The sequence below is a fragment of the Acanthaster planci genome, linkage group LG01, assembly GCF_054643075.1.
Source record: "Acanthaster planci isolate LZ-2023a linkage group LG01, COTS_SCS, whole genome shotgun sequence".
NCBI lineage: Eukaryota > Metazoa > Echinodermata > Asteroidea > Valvatida > Acanthasteridae > Acanthaster > Acanthaster planci.
Genome location: NC_141777.1, coordinates 35,931,157 through 35,951,656, shown reverse-complemented (window position 1 = coordinate 35,951,656; position 20,500 = coordinate 35,931,157). Strand labels below are relative to the sequence as shown.

At 41.5% G+C, this 20,500-nt stretch overlaps 1 protein-coding gene across 1 annotated transcript; it reads right to left on the bottom strand.

The window, feature by feature from the left end:
* Positions 1 to 150: 150 nt before the first annotated feature.
* Positions 151 to 16,364, bottom strand: bckdha (branched chain keto acid dehydrogenase E1 subunit alpha). Its single transcript, XM_022255660.2, has 9 exons — positions 16,130 to 16,364; positions 14,498 to 14,761; positions 13,123 to 13,231; positions 11,305 to 11,466; positions 9,714 to 9,858; positions 7,897 to 7,958; positions 7,272 to 7,413; positions 3,944 to 4,115; positions 151 to 3,333 (listed from the first exon to the last, which is right to left on the bottom strand). The coding sequence occupies exons 1-9, from the start codon at positions 16,232 to 16,234 to the stop codon at positions 3,160 to 3,162; spliced, it is 1,335 nt and encodes a 444-aa protein (XP_022111352.2). The 5' UTR covers positions 16,235 to 16,364; the 3' UTR covers positions 151 to 3,159.
* Between the last annotated feature and the right edge of the window lie 4,136 nt (positions 16,365 to 20,500).

Below are 20,500 nucleotides of genomic sequence, written 5' to 3'. Positions count from 1 at the left end.
AAAAAGTTGCGATGATAATACAACAAAGCATGCCTGTCTTCTAGAAAGGCCATCTTCAAGGGCAATTTCAGTCATAGATTGTTGTCCAAAGAAATTTGAATAACAATGTGTTTCAATTTAAAGAACAGCACAAAACTTCATAAAAGGTGATTATGGTTAGACACAGGTTTATTTTTACTTAACATGTTTATTTATGACAACTTTAAAGGAAGGATTTAATCAGGGCTAAGCATAAGCCAAAAGGGATTACATTTATATATCATCATTTACCATTTTGGCACCAGTGAATGTTTCCCTACAAAGAATATTAAACTTCACAATTTCCCTGCAGAAATTTGAAAGAAAGAAATTGCTTCTAGGATAGCGACATTCAGTGGTGTAGTTGGGGGAAAGAGAGACTGAAGACAACAGGCTGGCAAATTTATACAAGCAAAACTGAAAAAGAGACCCCCCCCAAAAAAAATTGGTTGGTGGAAATAAAAAGAACTGAATAATGCTTTCAATTAATGTTACAAAAGTATCTTGAATCAATACTGCTTAACCAATAGCCTAAAGTTTGTTACCCAGCATAAAATATAGCTCAATGGGATGAAGTTGTAATGGGAAAACAGAACCTTGGCTCCCCAAGACACGTCAGTCAGTAAGAAATAGATAGAGCTTCACAATCGACTTCAAAATGCATATGTGTGTACAGGGGTCTTTCAGACAATACACAGCCTATTATACAGCTGTTTGAGATATTGTTCTTGATTGGGTGTTAGGATAATACTAATCACATGCAAATCATGTACCTCCAAGGTAAAGCCAACCTAAACAATTGCATATATACAAATAGTATCAGAGGTCAAAAACGTCTGAACTCAACCTCCAGTATGTCTCCTAATTCAGATTTACAGTCTGACAATGACCCAGTGTGTTGATTTCTGCATACAAATTGGGTTCACATATCCATGTGTGGACAAGCACTGTGTTCCTGATTTACACAAATGCAATGCAATTGTTCTGCACTCCTTCAAAATGCATCTTGGTGTTTCAATGAACCTTAGTTTCAATTTTTCTGCCTCGCTTTTTTCAGAGGTATTCTGGTGCCTTTTTGATTTTACACTAATGAAAATTCAAATACATGTATTCATTAGCAAAACTGCCGTATCATTCCAGGGAGAGAACCCCACTGTTGCCAAAACTGTGCGAATTTTTCAGATTTTTCCGTCGTAAATGTTTTTTGGGGGGTGGTGATTCATTGCTTCGTAAATACATGGAAATACAGCAATGAGCAAGCATTTCTTGGAAAAGATTTCAAATGAGCAAACACTGGATTCACAATTTCAACAGAACGGGTAACACATAAGCATTGTCACCCGTAAATGATGTCACAGCATTAATCCCCTAAGTTGTCCAGAAAAGCATGGACAAATTAATATGTAGAAAAAAAACACTTTCAATAAACATCCAAAGGGTGTCAAGTAGTTTTCAGACACAGAGTTTGGTATTGCACAAAACAGTGCACCTAAGAAAATTCATAGCATGAACCCTTTAAAAAGTATTAAAGCCAATCTGACTTCAGGGAAGACAGCAAGCGCAGTGCACACAGAAACAAGGAGACGTGAGGTCAAGTCGCAAGTCTAAAGACACCAGTTTCATAGAGCTGCCTCATTCACAGTTCATTTGAATTTTACCCCCAGACAGGTTGAAATTCTATCAGGGGAGTCCTGCTGGATAACCCACTGTTCTCTGCCCACAATTATTCCTTTCCAAGCTGTGATACTAACAAAATGCCATTAATTGTTTGTCCCAGTTCATTTGGATAGCTTAGACTTGCAGGGCTTTGTGGTAGACTTGACAAACAACAATGATATTTCCCCTAGCGGACCAGCCTGTGCACTTGAGATCAGAAGAACAGGAAGTAACTTACAACCCTTTTTACAGATTTAATTACAATACATGATAAAAGGTCGAAAAGCTTACACGCAATAAAGCCATGCAAGACATTTCCTGATGAACAGTGGCATTCTCAAATGTATTCCCTAACAGTGGTACACCAAGGATTAGTCCGCATCGTGTGGAATTAGTCTCTAAAAAAGAGGTGCCAATTATTGTCTGGAGACGTTTTTGTAAGCTATGTAGGAAAATGTGAGCTACAGTGTAGGAATATTTTTGTAATGTTGGCTCTTTAAATTCTGAGAACAGCAAAAAGGGGCAAATTCTGGGGAGGGGGCAAGATGCCCCTCCCTCCTCCCTCACATTACATTTTCCACTGTTTCCTACCCATTACACCTTTCAAAGCTGGGATTCTTACAAAGATCATTTAATACATGTACATAATTTGCCATTACCCTTTCAGAGTTAGAAGATACTAGCAGATAACAACACCAGCAACCCTGTGAACTGATGACAATTCGGTTACAAAATGTACAATTTATTTCCTGCAGGAATGGCAGCCAGTAACTATGATAACACCTCACCCAAAGATTCAGTCTTTTGACAGGCCGAGAGCCAGTCACATGGCACATGCTGTTTTGCTATCTTGCTTTTCATGGCCAAAAGAACTGCACCCGTAGCAACCAAAGAACTATACACGTGACCAACGGCGTTATATTTGTGTGCAAGGGCATGTACTGGTGTGCACATTGCACCTGGGTTCAAGTATTTCATGAGGAGGTAGTTCAGAAAAACTGCAGGTCAATTTTCACCAAATTTCTTATTCAAACAGAAACACCTTGTAAATGTAGTTGGATTCAATTAATCAGTTGTCGCTGATTAATCAGTTTTGGTAGAAAGTTGCAAACAAATTCCATAAGCAGCTATCTGTATACAATCCCTGGACAAAATTTAAAATACCCAACTGGTTAAAACAAATGAAAAACACAGCCCATTTTCAAAAACTAACAAGACCATCAAGTTTGATGTCCATTTCATCTTTAAAGTATTTCTGGCAAACCAAGATCTCTGTAGAGAAAACTGATTCTTGCCGGGCAAAACTTTCTTCTCTGAAAACTCTTGGATGTGTCAAGTAGAACTTTAACAGACAACTCACAAAGAGGTCAACTGTACCCACTGACCTCTTGACCTTGTGGCAAGGGGGCAAAACTGTCTGATCTTCCTGGGTCCCTGACGATGGATCCATGATCACGGTCCCTTGAGAGCCACAGTCTCTCTCACTCACAGATCCTCAAACTTATCAATGGGGTAGTGCTCCTTGTACTGCTCCACATGTCGCTTCACTTCCTCAGCTTGCCGGGTGAGCCTCTTGGAGGACTTATCAAAAACGTCTGTCAACATGTACCTCGGTGACGGCTTCTTGAGTTTTTCGGCCGCCTGGAAGTTCTGCATGATCTGTTATTTTTGGTTTTCAGTGACAAAGGAGAAAAACAAATCCAATCAACAGTGGCATATCGGCCAGGGGAGGCTGCATCACTTTCTACCTGTCATCAAAGGTACGAGGCAACATCAAATCCTTATGAAGTGGGGGAACTGTTACTGCTGAATTTAAGACGTGACTTGAATTGGTTTTGTTCCAGTAACTATCAAATTTGGAATATAAATGGCATGAATATGAAAGGCATCATCAGGTGAAAAAGTTACGGTTAATTTGAAGTGAGGGACACTCACTGTCATACGGATTCACCTCATGCAAACTTGGGCAATTAAAATAAGGGGTTTTGCATAGTCTTGCAAAAACTGGTCTTGTTCTCTGTGCACCAAAGACTGACTGAGGTTTGACTGCACCTGTCTTAATTTGCACGTACCATCAGCGAGGTGCCATCATGAGAGTTGGCCATGTGGCACCTTCTACAATTTCTAAAAAGTGTCCAGAGAGTGACCAAAGAAAACTGCAAGGCGTCGCCTTTCAAGACGCTCAGCGTGTGTATGGAACAGATATAAATTGGCCAAAGAAAAGTTATACTCAAAGAGGAGATAATTTTTGTCTGGATTCTGAACTAACCTCCTTCTTAACCTCCGCCAGCCATGCCTTGTCTCGGTCCACATCCCACCAGTTCTTGCTAAGCATGTAGTTGTAGAGACGGCCAATTGGGTGGCCCTCTCTATCCCAGTATTTGACCTCATCCACTGACCGGTAGGCCGAGGAGTCATCACTGGTGCTGTGGTGACCAATTCTGGAACGCGAAGGGAAAATGCACATGCTTCAAATACAAGCAAAAACTCATACAAGATTCCCAATCGGCAAGTTCTCTTCAAGTGGTAACAGTTTGGACTGAGCAAGGCCACTGAAAAGTGGTTGAAGCAGGTGTTGCTGACTTGAGTTACTGACTTGGACAGGGGTGACTTGCAATTTGACATGAATAAATTTGACTTGCTGACACTATCAACAATGTTTGCCCTTAATTTTTTTTTTCAACTGGCCAGCAGGGCCAGCAGGACCAGCTGGCCTAGGTTTTAGCTGACCCACAGACACTTTAACTGGTCCTGATCAGATAGTCTGTGTTTACAAAAATCTGTTCACGGAGAAAAACTAAACTTCAGTAATAATAGTTTAATTCACGATAATTTAATTGGTATTTTACTTTAACCTTTTCCTCCCGGTGACTTAAAAGAGTTTTGAACCACATTCACCACTCCTATTCGTGCTCACAATTGTTCATCTACTTTATAAGCCAGAAATTACTCTCAAAATTTCTTATGACAAAAATCCTATTATATGCAGATTTTCTGACAAAGTATTTCTTTTTTTAACAAAATCATTTTCTATAAAAGAATTCTGGTGAAGTTAAAAAGGAGGACTTGTTTTGTTTAAAGTTTGATACATCTTTTTCGACAGCACTAGTGCGAGTTCACCAACCACATCCCCCATACCACAAGTGACCAACCCATTATGTCACGTAAAAACCAATTATGCACATGTAGTTGAGTCCACTGCATGTGTGTGTTCGTGATCCAAAACTAGAAAAACTTGCAGACAAAATAGACCAAGCCTCAACTCTGGAGGCCCATTTCAGACACAGCTGAAACCAATCTACATGTACACATGTGCCGGCCGGGTTGCTGCTGCACATTTCGCCAGGCTGGGCTGACTAGCAGCCCGCACCGCCGCAGCACAGCATGTGCTGCAGCATTTTAAGATGATCATCCAACAAACGTTGGATGAAATACACGTACATTTATGTATTGCAAATGGAAGCCTACGGCATGCATGCTTCACACGGTATGTACGGCGCAGTGTGCCGGGTCCACAAGCTGGGCTGGTCTGGCCGTATGAGGCGTGCAGACGATCATGTGCTGGAAGGCCATACCACGAAAAAAAAGTGAATTTGAGGTCAAAAACTAAGTTGATGATGTAATACATTTCAAGCCTTCGATAACAGAGCTCCATTCTTTATAAACAATCAACATGGTGGTTTGCATGGGACACTGGATCTGTTCAATGCAACTGTTCAGCTGGCCAGCCGGGCCATTTGAGGATGTTTCTACGCTGGCCCCACATGATATCAACTGTGGTACAAATCTTGACTTTCTGTCTGCCCTGAGTTGAAGTGCACCTTCATCAGCAGAGATGAGACAAACAGGGCGGTGCACACTGCCTGGTTGACACACAAAGACCATAACAGTGTCCTCTCTTCTTCCCACTTTGAGCACGTGACCAAAACCGGACATGTCTGTAGTAGCACTTTATTAACCACTTGCTGTCGGGTGGTTTGAAAAATGCAGTGCACATAATCGGGACTTTTTCAAGATTTTCATTTTTCAAAATTCTTCAAAATTTCATCATTTCAATTAATGGACGTTTACACCCATATAAATTACTGTCTGGTTGCTACTCTAGTCTGACAGACACATCTATTGATGCCTGAGTATTTCAGCCAGGCCTGCAGCCTTGTAAAAAGAGCCCAGATTGTGTGCTGTTATGTAATGTTATGTAATTTTCTTTTGTTCACAAACCAGGCACAGTGCGCTGCTGACCTTTTTTCAATAGGGGCCAGATTAGCATGCAGCGGTGCTGTGTGGCTCATCCCTGCGGTGGTGGAACGCTTTTGTCCCCAGTGGTAATCCGCTCGTGCTAAATGCCCAAAACCATGGTATACTGTTTCAAAACAAGGCTGGATTATCTCCACTATTGAGAGTGAAAAAATATCGGTAATGCCAAGCAGCCTGGTCTTTTGTTTCGAGTACGGTCTTTTGTTACAAGGCCCGGTTTCCTTTGTCCGATTTCGGACACCCCGGCCACTCGTATAAAGAATACGTGTCCGGTACCGGAAACCCCGGCGGCAAGTGGTTAATAACCACTTTAAATATTTGCCAGTGTATCAGGGTAAATGAGGCAGACAAATTTGAGCTGTCTTTGCAAACTCCTCAGACAACGCCAAGAAAGGATTTCTCAGAAAGTGTACAAGTACCACTTCAATTATGGTTTTTAGACAAACGTGAAAAACTGACTCAGAATTTACGACTTGGCTATGATTTAACCTGACAAAAATGACTTGTGGCGTGACTACTGGAAAATTACTTGAGACTTGACTTGTAGAAAACTGATTTGAGTTGGAGCAGTGGTTGAGGTACAAGCGGGTTTTGTAAGGGACAAAAACCCAGGCCATTTGCATGGATGCTACGAGACCAATTTCAACAGGCTGTGGCCATAAAAACTTATGTTGAACCATGATGGGCTTTAATGTAGGAAGAAAAGACTTCCCCAGAAAATGTGCATGATTCAAAAGATTGTAGATAGCACAATGGTGGGAATGGGACAGGTGTGGCAGTAAGAGAAGGGCGGTGACCATCATCTGAAAACCAGTAGACAGGAATGGGCACCAATTGACAGCAGGTGGTACTGTCTCCCAGCTGCTCGGACAATATGGATGATTTATAATACAGAGCACCACCAAGAGGTTGGCTGGGTATGATCACTTGTCACAGTGCATTGTGGGAAATGTCAACATATTCTATTTGCCTGCAGACAACTTGAATTATTCCCAATGTTTGTCAGGAAAAAAATGTGTCCGTAGCAGTTTTAAAGAATCCTTTCTTCTTTCTATTGCATAGAATGTCCCAATCTATCAACAATATCCCCAAGTTGTCTTCTGACATCCGATGAAATGCAAGTTGCACTAAGGTGGCCATGCTTTTGTACCTGAAACTTGGAAAGTAACACTTCCGTAACAACTTTTTGGTAGGGCACTGTATTGTGAATCGTCCTATTCTACCAACAAATATAATAAGGGAGGCTTCACCCTTGGTGACCTTCCAGGATGCTGGTTAACAACTGAAGCGTGTTTAAAACCCCAAAAGCCCTATTTTTGGAACAGGTGAGAGGTGCTCACCTGTATGTCATTGCCTCTATCAGGACCGGCTTGCTCTCGGTGACTGCTATCTGTCGTGCAGCTTTTGTGGCATTATAGACAGCAAAGACATCGTTGCCATCAACTCGAATACTGGTGATGCCATAGGCTGGACCACGGCAAGCTGTTAGGATTGAGGTACAGCACCATTAAGCAAATGAACCATTTATAACACCCTGGATGTAACTATTTTCAAAGGTAGTGCAAATTTCAGATGACAGAGATGACAGCGAAGGAACAGCATCTTTTAAAGCATCAATATTTTAAAATTGATCTTAAATTTGACCAACCCATGATTCCAATCACCAGTGAATGGTTAACGCCAACAAAGTTTTGGGGACATCAGAATATTAAATCTTCCTCACACAAACGAAAAACACAAAAGGTCTTCTTTTCAGGTTTATTTAGTTAACACGAATAACAAGTGAAATAAATTCCTCTCTGTTTTATATTTACTCTAATCTATGAATTTTCTATAAAAACAAGTGTCAGTTTGAAACCTATTTTTCAATCTCAAATACCAACATCGGTGCATGCATGAAACTATCGGTTACACCACCAACTACTACAGCAAGTGCTCTTTACTAAAAGTTCAAGTTCCCCTTACCAATTCCATCACCTCTGTACTGCTCTGACGTTGGCGTTGATATCGCATATCCATTGTTGCGGCTGCACAGAATTGTGAGAAGAATCCATACTCTATTTTTCTTTTATCCAGAATCACTTCATCCCTGCTTGCCCCCTTGTACCCAGGAGTACAATAGGCCTAGGTGGTGATGGCGTCACACTTTGTTTACATGTGCACTTTCCTACGGAGCCAGTGGGTAGCCTGAGCACTGGCACAGGAAAGCACACATGTAAACAGTGTGGCGGCATCAGTACAGAGGTCCATTCAGTACCTGCATTAGTAACCTGGGAAGGACTGGTATCCCATCCGGTGGGGAATAGAAATACATGTATTCCTAGTTGTTTCATGCCAAGAAGAAAGTAAACCGGGGATGAACACCATCCTGATAAGCCAGATTTGGGTTGGGACAGACCTGCTTTTTCAAGAATGCACATGGTCTTCAAGCGTACATGTAGTGTCTTTGAGCAGGATTATGTTGCAGCAATCACTTGTACATGTAGATCAGACTGCATAATTTATAACAATGAGTTAGCCTAACCCAAGTCTGTGGTACAGACATTAAACAAGTCAGATTTTGCAATTGCTCACATATATTAAAAACACAGCCTAAAATTGGTCTCCTTCGACAAACAGTTCAAATATGATATATAGTGTGTGTGGGTGTGTGAAAAGATGATGGTACTTTCCAATTCAGTGATACTTCATCTCTGGCGACTTGCAATAATTCCTGGTTGGAGCATGAGAAGAATCTAGCTTTTTTATATCCGATAAAGTTTGATTGTGGGTGGACAAAAGAACAATTGTTCAGTTTATCTTGTCAGTTGACTGGTGGTGCGAATAGAGGACTATTTTTTAAAATCCTTTCGGTAGCAATAGCATGCTTTCGTTCCTTCGTATGGGACTCATTAGTTGAATTATGGGTGATTCCAGAGACAGAATCATACGTATTGGTTCGAGATTTAGTTTGTGACCCAAGAGCAGGCATATTTTGGGTTGTTATAGGGCAGCCATTTTATTCTATTTCGGTTTTTTCTTCAAGTAAGGAGAGCAGTATATTTAGTGTTTCATCTTGTTCTTCTGGACTTTTGTAGAAGCCCGGGGTCAGTGGAGATCGAGTTGGGCTCTGTTATGTTTTGCGGTAGTTTAACTTTCACTAGTTTTTCTTTCTTTTTTTTTTAAAGCAACGAATGGAGTTTCCGGAAAGATTTCCAAGAGTAGTGCATTTCTTTAAATGAGGTGCCAATATCTGCTTATTGCTTGATGTAGATCACGGTGGTTAATGGTTGGGTTGTAGGTGGTAACAAAGACTTGTTTCTTTTTGTTTTGTCCTTTGTATTGTTTATTAGCCTTGGTCATTCGGCAAGTGATACTTTGGATGTCACTGGTTCGATCTCTGTTGGTATGTACCCTCCAGTGAGTAGTTTCTCCGAGAATGATTTGACTTTGTGTTGAAAATCCTCCTCGTTGGTTGTGTTCCTGGCATGTCGGAGGGTTTCCCCGTATATGAATGCTCAGAAAATGTGAGGTGCGTGGGAGGAAGTTTTACTGCTATCAAGAGGATTTGAAAAAATAGTCCTCTACCCGCATCACCAGTCAACTGACAAGTAAACTGAACAATTGTTCATGTTCTTATATTCGCCCACAATCAAACCTTTATCGGACATCAAAAGGCCAGATTCTTTTTATTCTCCAACCAGGAGTTACCGATATTGCAAGTCACTAGAGATAAAGTGTCACTGAATAGCAGAGTACCATCATCTTTTCGCACAGCACTATACATAACGAAATGCATTTACCAGAAAAATATACAAGGTGCGTCTAAGGTGGCGGCAAAGTTCAGTGCTGCATGGGCGTCACCCTCACTGGCTGCTCCATCACCAAAATAGCAGACGGTACAGATGTCAAGCCCCGCCCGCTTCAGGGCAAACGCAGCACCAGCAGCTATACCAAAAGCCACACATATCATAATTCTTCATTTAATAAGTTTCCTAACCCTAACACTCCTAAATCCTCCAATTTCAATACGATTTTACATACACCCTAGGGGGTTAGGGCTAATGGTTATTTTTTCATAACTAGAAGTGTTGTTCAGTCAATTGTGAGATTGTCGCAATTCAGCCAGTCTAAGGTCACACACTATGCCAGTGAAATGTGACAATGGCCTTCCTAAGTGACAAAGTTTTGGGATGACTTGACTTCCATTCTGCAAGTAACAACAATTGTTTCAAATACCACTTCAAAGTAACATACATGTATCTTCAGAATACTATATCTAATGTACTCTGTCTACAGCCTGCAAAATATTTGATCAGGCTCTGGTTGGCACAATCTGCTCCAAGCAGTACTCACTGCATAGGCGGGCCATGAGGTATGCAAGTATATGCGCGCTTGACGCGGAGCATGCTGAGTATGTGTAACTAATTTATTCCGGCATGTATGGTCTTTGCGTACAAGCTGAACACGTGCAAGAACCCACATGTAACCACCTGTCTTTCTGTCAACGATTAGGGTGCACTTCAGCTAGAGGCGTATACTTTGGCCATTACTGGGGGCTGTCGCGGTGTACAGTACTCTTGTGCTCTGATTAGTCTCAGTAATGACAAAGAGAAAGGCATCTTGTGCACAGCCTGTTTGTATGGGTTCATACACATTCATGAATGCGTGTTTCCCTTGCATACTCGATGCCACAACTGTGCATATATTAGGGCTGTGCTGACTATACAAATGTTCAATCGATTATCGAATAGTATTTTCCAAATTTGAATATTTGAATGCAAAAATTCATGGAAAGGGATGAGTTTTTTATTTAAATGAGAAAAATCGCACTATGGAAGCATGTTTCAAGCAGATTCAACGAAAAGCTACAGACTGTGATTCAAAAGTAAATTATTCTTTAAAAAATTAAAAAGGAATAGAAATTTTCAACACGGCAAGAAGTATTGTTCATCTGTTAAATCTCGCTAAATCATGGCTGGAAATATTTCTAGAATTGAGAAGCTAATATAGTGATTATAAGGTACAATTGTGTGCCTTCTTGCAACTGATTTTGTTCATCAACAATCTGCTGGGCTGTACGACCGAATATTTGGATATTCGATAGAATTGAAGGTTGAATATTCAAATAGTGAAGTATTCGAATTGACTCAGCCTTAGCACAAGAGGTGCTTTAGCCAAAGGGATGTTGTTACTGTAACAAACCATCCTTTTCTTTTCTGCTAATCTCAAAACCAAGATTGAAAGTTGAAAAATGAAAACACATTTTCACAACAAAGTTATTTAAGAAAAAGTTTCAAGAAAAAAATTTAAATCCAAATTTCAACAGTATTCTGGAACAGATTTGATGATCTGGTATTTCACCGTTAGCCGTTGGCTACAAAGGATACCTACCATGGGGCATCTGCGTGGCAAGAGGGGAGGATATGGCCATGAAGCCATGCTCCTTGGATCCGTAATGCACGGGCATCTGTCTCCCTTTGCCAGTATCATCCTTGTTACCATAGCACTGATTCATCATTTTCTCCATGGGGAAACCTCGCCAGAGCAATACGCCTACACACAAGGAATTTAACAGGGGAAAGTACGATACCAAATAAAGCTTACTGGAAACAGGCATTAAGCACTTGCCGCCGGGGTTTCTGGTAACAGACACATATTTTTATACGAATGGCCAGGGTGTCAGAAATCGGACAAAGGGAATTGGGCCTTGTAACAAAAGACTGTACTCGTGACAAAAGACCACGCTGTTGCACATTACCAACATTTTTTCACTCTCAATAGTGGAGATAATCCAGCCTTGTTTTGAAACAGTATGCCACAGTTTTGGGGATTTAGTGCAAGTGGATTACCACTTGGGACAAAAGTACTCCACCATCATCATGGCCATGAGCCACACAGTATTGATGCACGCTAATCTGGCCCCTATTGAAAACAGGTCAGTAGCACACTGTGCCAGTTTTGTGAACAAAAGAAAATTATGTAACACTGCAAAATCTGGGTTCTTTTTACTAGGCGGCAGGCCTGGCTGAAACAGTCCAGCGTCAATAGATGTTGTCTGTCAGATAAGTGTAGAAACCAAGCAGTCCTTCGTGTGGGTGTAAGTCTCCAGTAAATGAAGATAGGAATTTTTAAAGAATTTTGAAAACAGAAAAAAAGGATAATTATCCCACCCCAGCATCATCATAACTGATAACTGCCACCGGCGTGAAGTGGCTAATACGCATGTATATTGATGTTAGAAGGGGAAAGTAACATTTTGCCTAATCACATAGCATTCTGGCATTCATCTATAAGTACAAAATCTGAATAATTGTTTCAGTTTGAATGTACCCAACAAAGTGGACAAACATTTTTCACTGGCATCCAAATCCCTCCAAGTTTTCCTCAGATACCCAACTGAATTCAACGGCATGCAAAGCAAGGACAAGCCATGTTCTCATGGACTTTCTTTTCTGTTCCCTTGTAGAACCTTACTGCAACTCCCTGTTAATTCCTTTGGGTGAAACCTCTGCGTGTTCCTACTTGGACTTTTTTAATTGTCCATGTGACTGGCTAATGTGCTACAGCATAGCCGCCTGAAGTGTATCTTCAGTCAGATACCATGTTGTTCATGCAGTTACATACAAGCTGATAGTTTCCTTCATTTCTTCCACACTACCAAAACTGGCTTTACTGGCACAAAACCTGTCATATTTCCAACCATCTGGATTAAATCTTCCACACTATTCGTCAGGCATAAGACAAAAACTGCAACAAAAATTAGCCTTTTGGGCACGTGTGTATTGGTGCAGTGCACACAAAGGGGTCAGGGAACCATTCTTCACATGATGAAGTATTTTACACGGCACTCACAAAAGTGTGACGGTGTGGCACTGTTTGCGTTGGTTCAATCAGGGGCCCTCTAATACTACTTTCCACAGACAGTTTCTGCTACCACTTCAACCCCCAAATCTGCTGGGAACTGTGATGTGAAACCTATTGCTAGAGTTATGTCAATTTTCTGTGAATTCCAATTTGACTTAGTTTGGTAATTCTTTTTGCACTTTAAACCCAAAAATCTAATGGGAACATGGCACTTGTAAGTCTACAGAATGCATCAGCATTCAACACTAAGAACAAAAGTGGCCAAATTTGTTGATCACGCCGCTTTGGTCCAAAGGATGCTTGCGGTTGGAGAGTATTGCTTTCTGATGTAACCTCTGACCTTACCTCCTTCTCTGTACTGGCCATATATTATGTCTCTGTCATCCAGTGCTGCTGCACTGCCCACATGTGTGCCTTCCTCTCCATAGGCTGTCATGTAGAAGGAAATTCTCCCCTGCTCGAAACAAGCAAAGAACAAAATGCTGACATCAGTTCATTACGCTTTATGAGCTACAATCTGATTGGTCTGATTTTGAAAGACTTTCCTTCAAAAACTGTTACAACATGTCAATTCAAGCTCTCTGCTCTCTTGTTACCAAGCTTTTTAATAGACTCGAGCAAACACAGAAACACTTTGGAAGCAATCCCCACAGCAAACTGCACTTGCCCTGAATAAACCCTTTTGATGTCTCCACAGCATTCTGGGTAACAAGTGGAGAACAAGAAGTTTAACATCAATGATACTTGACACTGTCCTAATTGGCCTGCTTCATACTTCGGCCATTTTTAATCAAAAGTGAGGCAACTGATCCCTGTAAACCTTTTCTATGAACTAATATCAAGTGTACATGTAGGAACAAAAGATGATTCAATAGCCCTGAGTAAATGACAGTTTGCCTTTCTGGTGCTCAGATGGGTAGTTCCACATTATGGGCAAAACATCATGTCACCTAGTTTGCCCGAATGGAGTACATGATTGTCAAACTGAGTCTATGTCACTTATTCTGGAAAATAGTAAGGCATCTGTCCATTTGAGAGAGTTCAACAAATACAGTGACTTCAGGGAACCTGATCCAATATGGCCATCTTGTGAATATGGCTCAATTCCTAAACTTGTCATAGCATGCACATGTATCCTTAAATGGACAGGGTATCTTTTCAGGGTATGAGAAACATAGGCATATCCACTTCAAAAGCTCTTAAAACAGGGACAGAAAGAGTTCCATGCACAAATGCCACTTGATACTTTGTGGATTTACACTTTGAGACTTTGTAAAAACAAATTCTTTGTAAACAACTCGATATTTTCCCCCTAAATTGAACTTTTCTGGTCATGCTTTTGCTTTCTGATAGTCAACAGGTCACTGTCGTGAATAATTACTGGCATCTGCTTATGGAACTCTTTCCTCAGGGACAAAGTCTAAGAAAATTTTATTTGGGGTAACGCAGCATCAGCCACAAATTCCAAGTGTAGGCATGGAACTGAAAGAACCAATCAGAATTGCCAAACGTACCAATCACAACCAATCACACTTGTTCTACTGCATTTCTCTACTTTAAGTACATGAGAATTGAGGACATCAGTGAACAAAACCATTTAATGCCTCACAAATGACTGAAAATAAACTTTACAAACCATTTGACAAATGCACACCGCTTCTCAAGAAAAGTTGGGTAGTGGATACATGTACTTCAGGGTTTTGATGAGGACAATACCCACCTGACGCTGTGACTCGTACATGATTTTGTCCATGGCATTGAGGGTCGTCATGTTCTTGTACATCTTCTCCACAACCGCCTGGTCAAGGCCCGGGTCCTGGCTGGGCTCAATGATCTTGCCCATCTTGTTCATCACCCGGTAGACTGGAATGGGCTCATAGACGTCCCTTCCCAGGAACCTGAGCTGCTCTGTGTAGGTGGAGCTGGCTCCGGGGAAAAGGGGCTTGTCCTCGCCTACTTCAGGGAACTCTTGGCAGACATTGTGCTGAGCAAGGATTAGGGATGTTAACATTCACTACTGTTAAATGATTACAAATCACTTTGAACTTCACCAACATGCCAAATATGAAAGTTAATTAGTGAGTAATAACCCATGTAGACAATACATGTTTGACAAATATGACAAATAGGCTGGTTCTAGGCTTACATTATCATTGCGATATGTATACTTGGGGTGGGAATCAGACCTAAAAAAAATTCGGATCTTCCCCTCACAGAAATCCTTAAAACAAATTAGTAAAAGAAAACAAATCAGATCCAAAGAAAACTCAAACTTCAGGCCTACTTCCCTTATTCAAAAACTCATCGAGACCAACGAATTAGGGAAAAAAATGAAATCATCAAATAAAATTAAAGTGCAGGAAAGAGTTCCACAAATAGACAAGACTTCTTTTCCCTTAAAATGTTATAACAGCCATTAGAATGTGATAACATGTCAGTGAAATTTAGCTGGGAAAATTACCAAACATTTACTTAGAAAACACATGAGGTTTTTTCAGTTAAGTCTTATAGGTTTGTGCACAGAGGAATCAGGTGTTGCCTGTATGTGGAACTCTCTCCAAAGTTTGTTCCAATTTGAATAGACCTACATCCTCTACTCTATGGTTTCTACATGTGAGCTCTATCCATTGTGCCAAAAAAGCTCGCAGGCCTGTGATTTTTTGTATTCATAGGCAAACATGCTGCATGCATGGTCATCAAACATATAAACATCAAACATCTAAACTGCTGCCAAAGTTTTGGAAGAGCCCATTAGTACATGTAGTATCTTATCGCTCAGTCCGTGTATTACATGTGTCTCGACATGGAACAGCCGTTGAGAAGATTAGGGGTCAAGTGACGTAAAGTTCAACGACCTTATTTTAAAATGGTGACTGTGAGAGCGAGCCAGTTAGATTGAATGGATAAAGGCAAAACGACTGAAAAATAACTGAATAACGTGAGTGAAATCATTCAATAAATGGTTTTTAGAAAGCGGAAAGGTCAAGGATCATGTTCATATGCAAAAGAAATTGCGCCCACGCCAAAAATGTTCAGTACGCCGACACGAAATTATGTATAAGGATGTGTGGCTAAGGATGGGTCGGGAGTGAGAGTCCGCGACACACAGTAGTGGGGCTAGGCTAGCCCCACACATAAGGCTGTAGTGGCTCTCTTTTACAATCTGTCTCTTATCGGTGTAGTGGCAAAAGATAATTTTTAAGAGACAGATTGTAAAAGAGAGCCACTACAGCCCTACGTGGGGAGCTAGCCTAACGTTAGGCATGCTTTGCTAGGCCGTGATGTAGGCTACAGCCTGTACAGGCAATTCCTCAACATTATTAATACAACTACTAACTAGCCTTGGCCCTACCGATAATGATAACGATCTATGAAATGATGACGGTGTTGGATTTCGATTGAAGTTGCGGAGAAGCTTCAAAATCCGCCGATAAGTTGTGGGTCGTAGTGATGCCATCTTGGTCTTGTAGCAGTTGTGCTGTACAGGCTCGGCAACACAACAGGACACAGGACAGGGCCGGTCATCACCTCCTGCCTGACTTGCGGGTCTAATAATTGATAATCTACGCAGCGCAGACGTAGCTTGTGTACGTGCGCATGTGCCCAGACTTCTCCAACAGCTTAAAGCATGCATGGCTTTACGGTTTGCCACGGTTTCTGACTAAGGCCGTCAGTGGAGCCATTAGCAAAATTTAGTCTTCGTTTTAGCAGCGGCTTTATCTCGGAAGCAAACAAGAAGTACTCCAGTTTATCTCCTAATGATGGGGTTTGATGTTCTGAAGCGTAAAATGGAGCACTTTTAGCTGGAAGATTTTGACTTGAGACTTTTGTTAAAACTCGATTCAGTGGCGTAACTACGCGGGTACGTGCTCAGTCCCCTCTCCCAGCGCGTGCCTGTACCTCCCCCCGAACATTTGAAATGGCTGTTGAGGTTATGCAGCCATGAACTCCACCTGCAACTTTCTTTTTGCGGTGCCCCCTTGAAAAAAAATGTGTGCACCCCCCCCACCATGCCCCGGGCATTTCTCAGGTATATTTCCAATAAACAACACAAAGGGAAACAGAACCACAACAAAAGAAGAAATACAGGGACAAAAGAGTTTGGCCTTATAACAAAAGACCGTGATCAGCACAAAAGGCATTTCGAGCGAGCGGATTACCACCGGGGACAAAAGCACTCCACTACCACAGTGATGAGCGACACTGCGCGATGAAAAGAGGTCAGCAGTGCATGGTGCCGGTTTCGGGAACGAAAGAATCTTACGTAACACAGCACAATCTGGGCTCTTTTCCAAGGCTGCAGACCTGACTGAAATATTCAGGAGTCAATGAATTTTACTGTCAGCTTTAGAGTAGTGCCCAAAGAGTCCTTCATTTTGGTATGTTTTTAGTAAGCCCAGCTATGTCCTCCCCCATCGGATTTTTCGACCATCTTACTGTATTGTGCACCCTAAGCAACCCATCAGAAAGCCCAACTCTTTACACTCACGGGAGTCGCGTTCGCCCAATGAGAGATTCTGATTTAAAAGCTTGCGGGCAGTGGATTACCAACCATAGTTAGAGTGAGGTGACGGCCTTACAATCTGTTCAAGGCAAACCAACATCATGTTTTTATGAAGAGTTACAGGATGCCATCAATAGATTTCTTCCGACTAAATTGACATTAATTTCACTATCATTCTGACGATAAACCGTGGTTCACATCTGAGCTGAAGTCGATGATTTTGAAAAGACAGAAAGCTGTCCTCAGCCATAAATCACCTTTGTGCCGACTACTTCGCAACAGAACTGCTAAACTTATAAGGCGAGCTAAGCGGGTCTTCTATGACTCCATTGTCGGGAGATTGAAGAAACTTAACCCAAGGGCAAGGCAGTGGCATCGTCAAATCAGAAAATTGACAGACTAAGGAAGAAAGCAGAACTTTGCTCCTCCGAGTTTACTTCCAGAGATTGTTGCCAATGAACTTAATGAACGCTTCATTTCTGTTGCCAATGATATTCCACCATTGGATGTCAGTCAACTGCCAGCTTACTTGCACTCCACTACTTGCGCGGCACCACCACCATCTGTGTCTGTTCAGGATGTGTTTCGAAAACTGCAAAAGCTGAACCTTAGTAAGAGTGGCGGGTGGTCCAGACTGTAATAATCTGTATCCTACCACGCATTATCAAAGAATTTGCATATGAATTGTGCTTCCTTTAGTATAAAGTTTTAATTTGTTCTCTTCAGGAACGCAGGTTAACCAATATTTGGAAATCTACCTATGTTGTTCCCGTTCCGGAGTCCAATCCACCTAGTCTAGATAATGTGCACCCAATTTCACTTACTTGCATATTTTCTAAAGTGTTTGATGATTTTGTCGTTGGTTGGATTTTGGAAGATATTTGTCATTCTATAGATGACCTCCATTTCGGATCTCGTAAGGGTCTTTCTACTACACATTATTTGGTTAGGTTGTTAAATGACATTTATAAGGGTACAGATAAATTGCAGCATTCCTCGGTTGTAGTTACAACAGACTTTTCGAAAGCCTTTGATCGTGTTAGTCATCAGATGGTTATTCGCAAGTTTGCTGAGCTCCGTGTCCGTCCATCAATCATCCCATGGATTTGTTGTTTTTATCTAACAGACACCAGGCAGTTAGCTTAAATGGACTCGGAGCTGTCTCTACATATGAATTTACAAAGGCTTGGGTCCCTCAAGGTACTAAGATTGGTCCAGTAGCTTTTTTAACTATGATTAACGATTTTGTGTCTTTCCACCCTGAAGTGTCTTACTACAAAATATGTTGATGACATGACTTTTTGCCAGATTTAGCCTATGGTGACTCAGAACAGATTATTTGTATGCAGCAGGAGCTCGACCACTTACAGGAATGGTCTCCCCAAAATCTGATGAAACTCAAAACGTAGAAAATGCCAAGTCCTGGTTTCATTTTTCCAAAAATTACCCTGTTGTTCCAACATGTCATATTGGAGATTCCGTTCTTAACAATGTTAGTTGTGTCAGACTGTTAGTAGGCACTCGTGTAAAGGAGAATTTGAAGTGGGACACACATGTAACCTACATGTCTAAAGTGTTTAACAGAAAATTGTATTTTCTGCTTCCACTTTAACGGTGTAGTAATGTTCCAGTTAATAATTTGTTGATGATCTACATCCAGCACATTCGACCCACTCTTGAGAATACCTCACCTGTCTGGTTCTGTGGTTTGACCAAAACCCAGAGGGCGGAGTGCCTGGAGAAATTGCAGCGGAAAGTCTTTCGCATTATTTTTACGGCTGGCTATTGTAAAGTACATTCTTATTATAGTGTTATTTGTCAATTATACAACATCCTGTTTTGTTAGATAGACTTGAATCACTTTCCTTGAACTTTGGAAAATCACTCCTCGAGTAAATGACACATAGAGAGTGGCTGCCCCCTTTTAGGAATAAAAGCTTGAGAAATACCAACAAATTAACTTCAATCAGATGCAGGACCAACCGTTACGAGTGTAGTTCAATCCCTTTTTAAACTTCGATTATGAATAAGAAATAGTTTTTGTTCACTATATAAGTTTATCTACCACAACATTTTTCATTTTTTGGCGGGTGGGGCGCCATCCTCTGATGTACGTGTTGGTCGGTCGGTCGGTCGGTGGAAAATGAGGAAAATCTCTAATTGATACTAACAGCCACATTGAGCGAACTCGCCGCCTGGCGAAATTACTCACAATGCCCTGCACGTGTGTAGCGATATCAGTCACGGACGTATATTAAAAAAATCTGGACTCGCATTGCTCTTAATCAGCTTATAGAGATCATTGAATCCACTAGCGGCCATTTGACCGAGCCGAATACAAAGCTTGCCCGGCAATGCAGGGAGAACAAAGGGGGCTTTGTTCTCCCTGGCGTCAACAGAAGCTAGCCAACCCGCACATTTGTATTCGCGCGGCTCGGTAAAATGGCCAGTGGTTGGCTTCTATGTCATACAAAGGCGTTGCAAGTCCAGGTTTTTTTTTTATATACGTCCGTGATATCAGTGGTTATGATGTAACCCCACGTGACGTATAAAATCTGTGCGAAGCCATCAGCCCCCCCAGCCCTGTTCGGGCTCTGGCTCAGGCTGGACGACGAGCGATCTAAGGGTGCACTCTCCTAATTCAAGTGAGAATTTCTGGCCGCTATTCACTAGCATTAAAAATGCCTCGCTCGCAGTAACTTTAGAAAAAAGAGATCGCGGGCCCCCAAAATGGTGAACTTGTGTAAATCGTTGCCAGGATCAACTTACTGGGCCTTTGGGCTTTCGTCTGAGAGCAGAATGGCTAAAAATACGGTTGAAAATGGTCCTCAGTGCCCAAAAAGTTGAGGCCAACGGTTGCCACTTGAAAAATGGCTGCAAGCAGACTTCGGAAAAATTACTTTTCGGGGGGGGGTAATTTTGAATTTTGATTTTAACTGATTAATAACCATAAATATTGTCTATTAACCGAAAAAAAATTCAAAGAAACTGAAAGATATGGACCATACAATAATTTCAGAAACCTCAGGGATGTTGGTACGCATGACGGTTAATGGCCCCGAACAATGCCGATTTGCACTGTTTTCAATGAGGCTTGAATCAGTGGTCAACCGCACCCCTAAGTCGACTGCTCTTTCACATTGTTTGAGGTCGGAGCTCCAGTCTATTCAGTTCATTTCCACGTTTTCGAGCCATATATGCAACGTTTTCAGCAGCGTG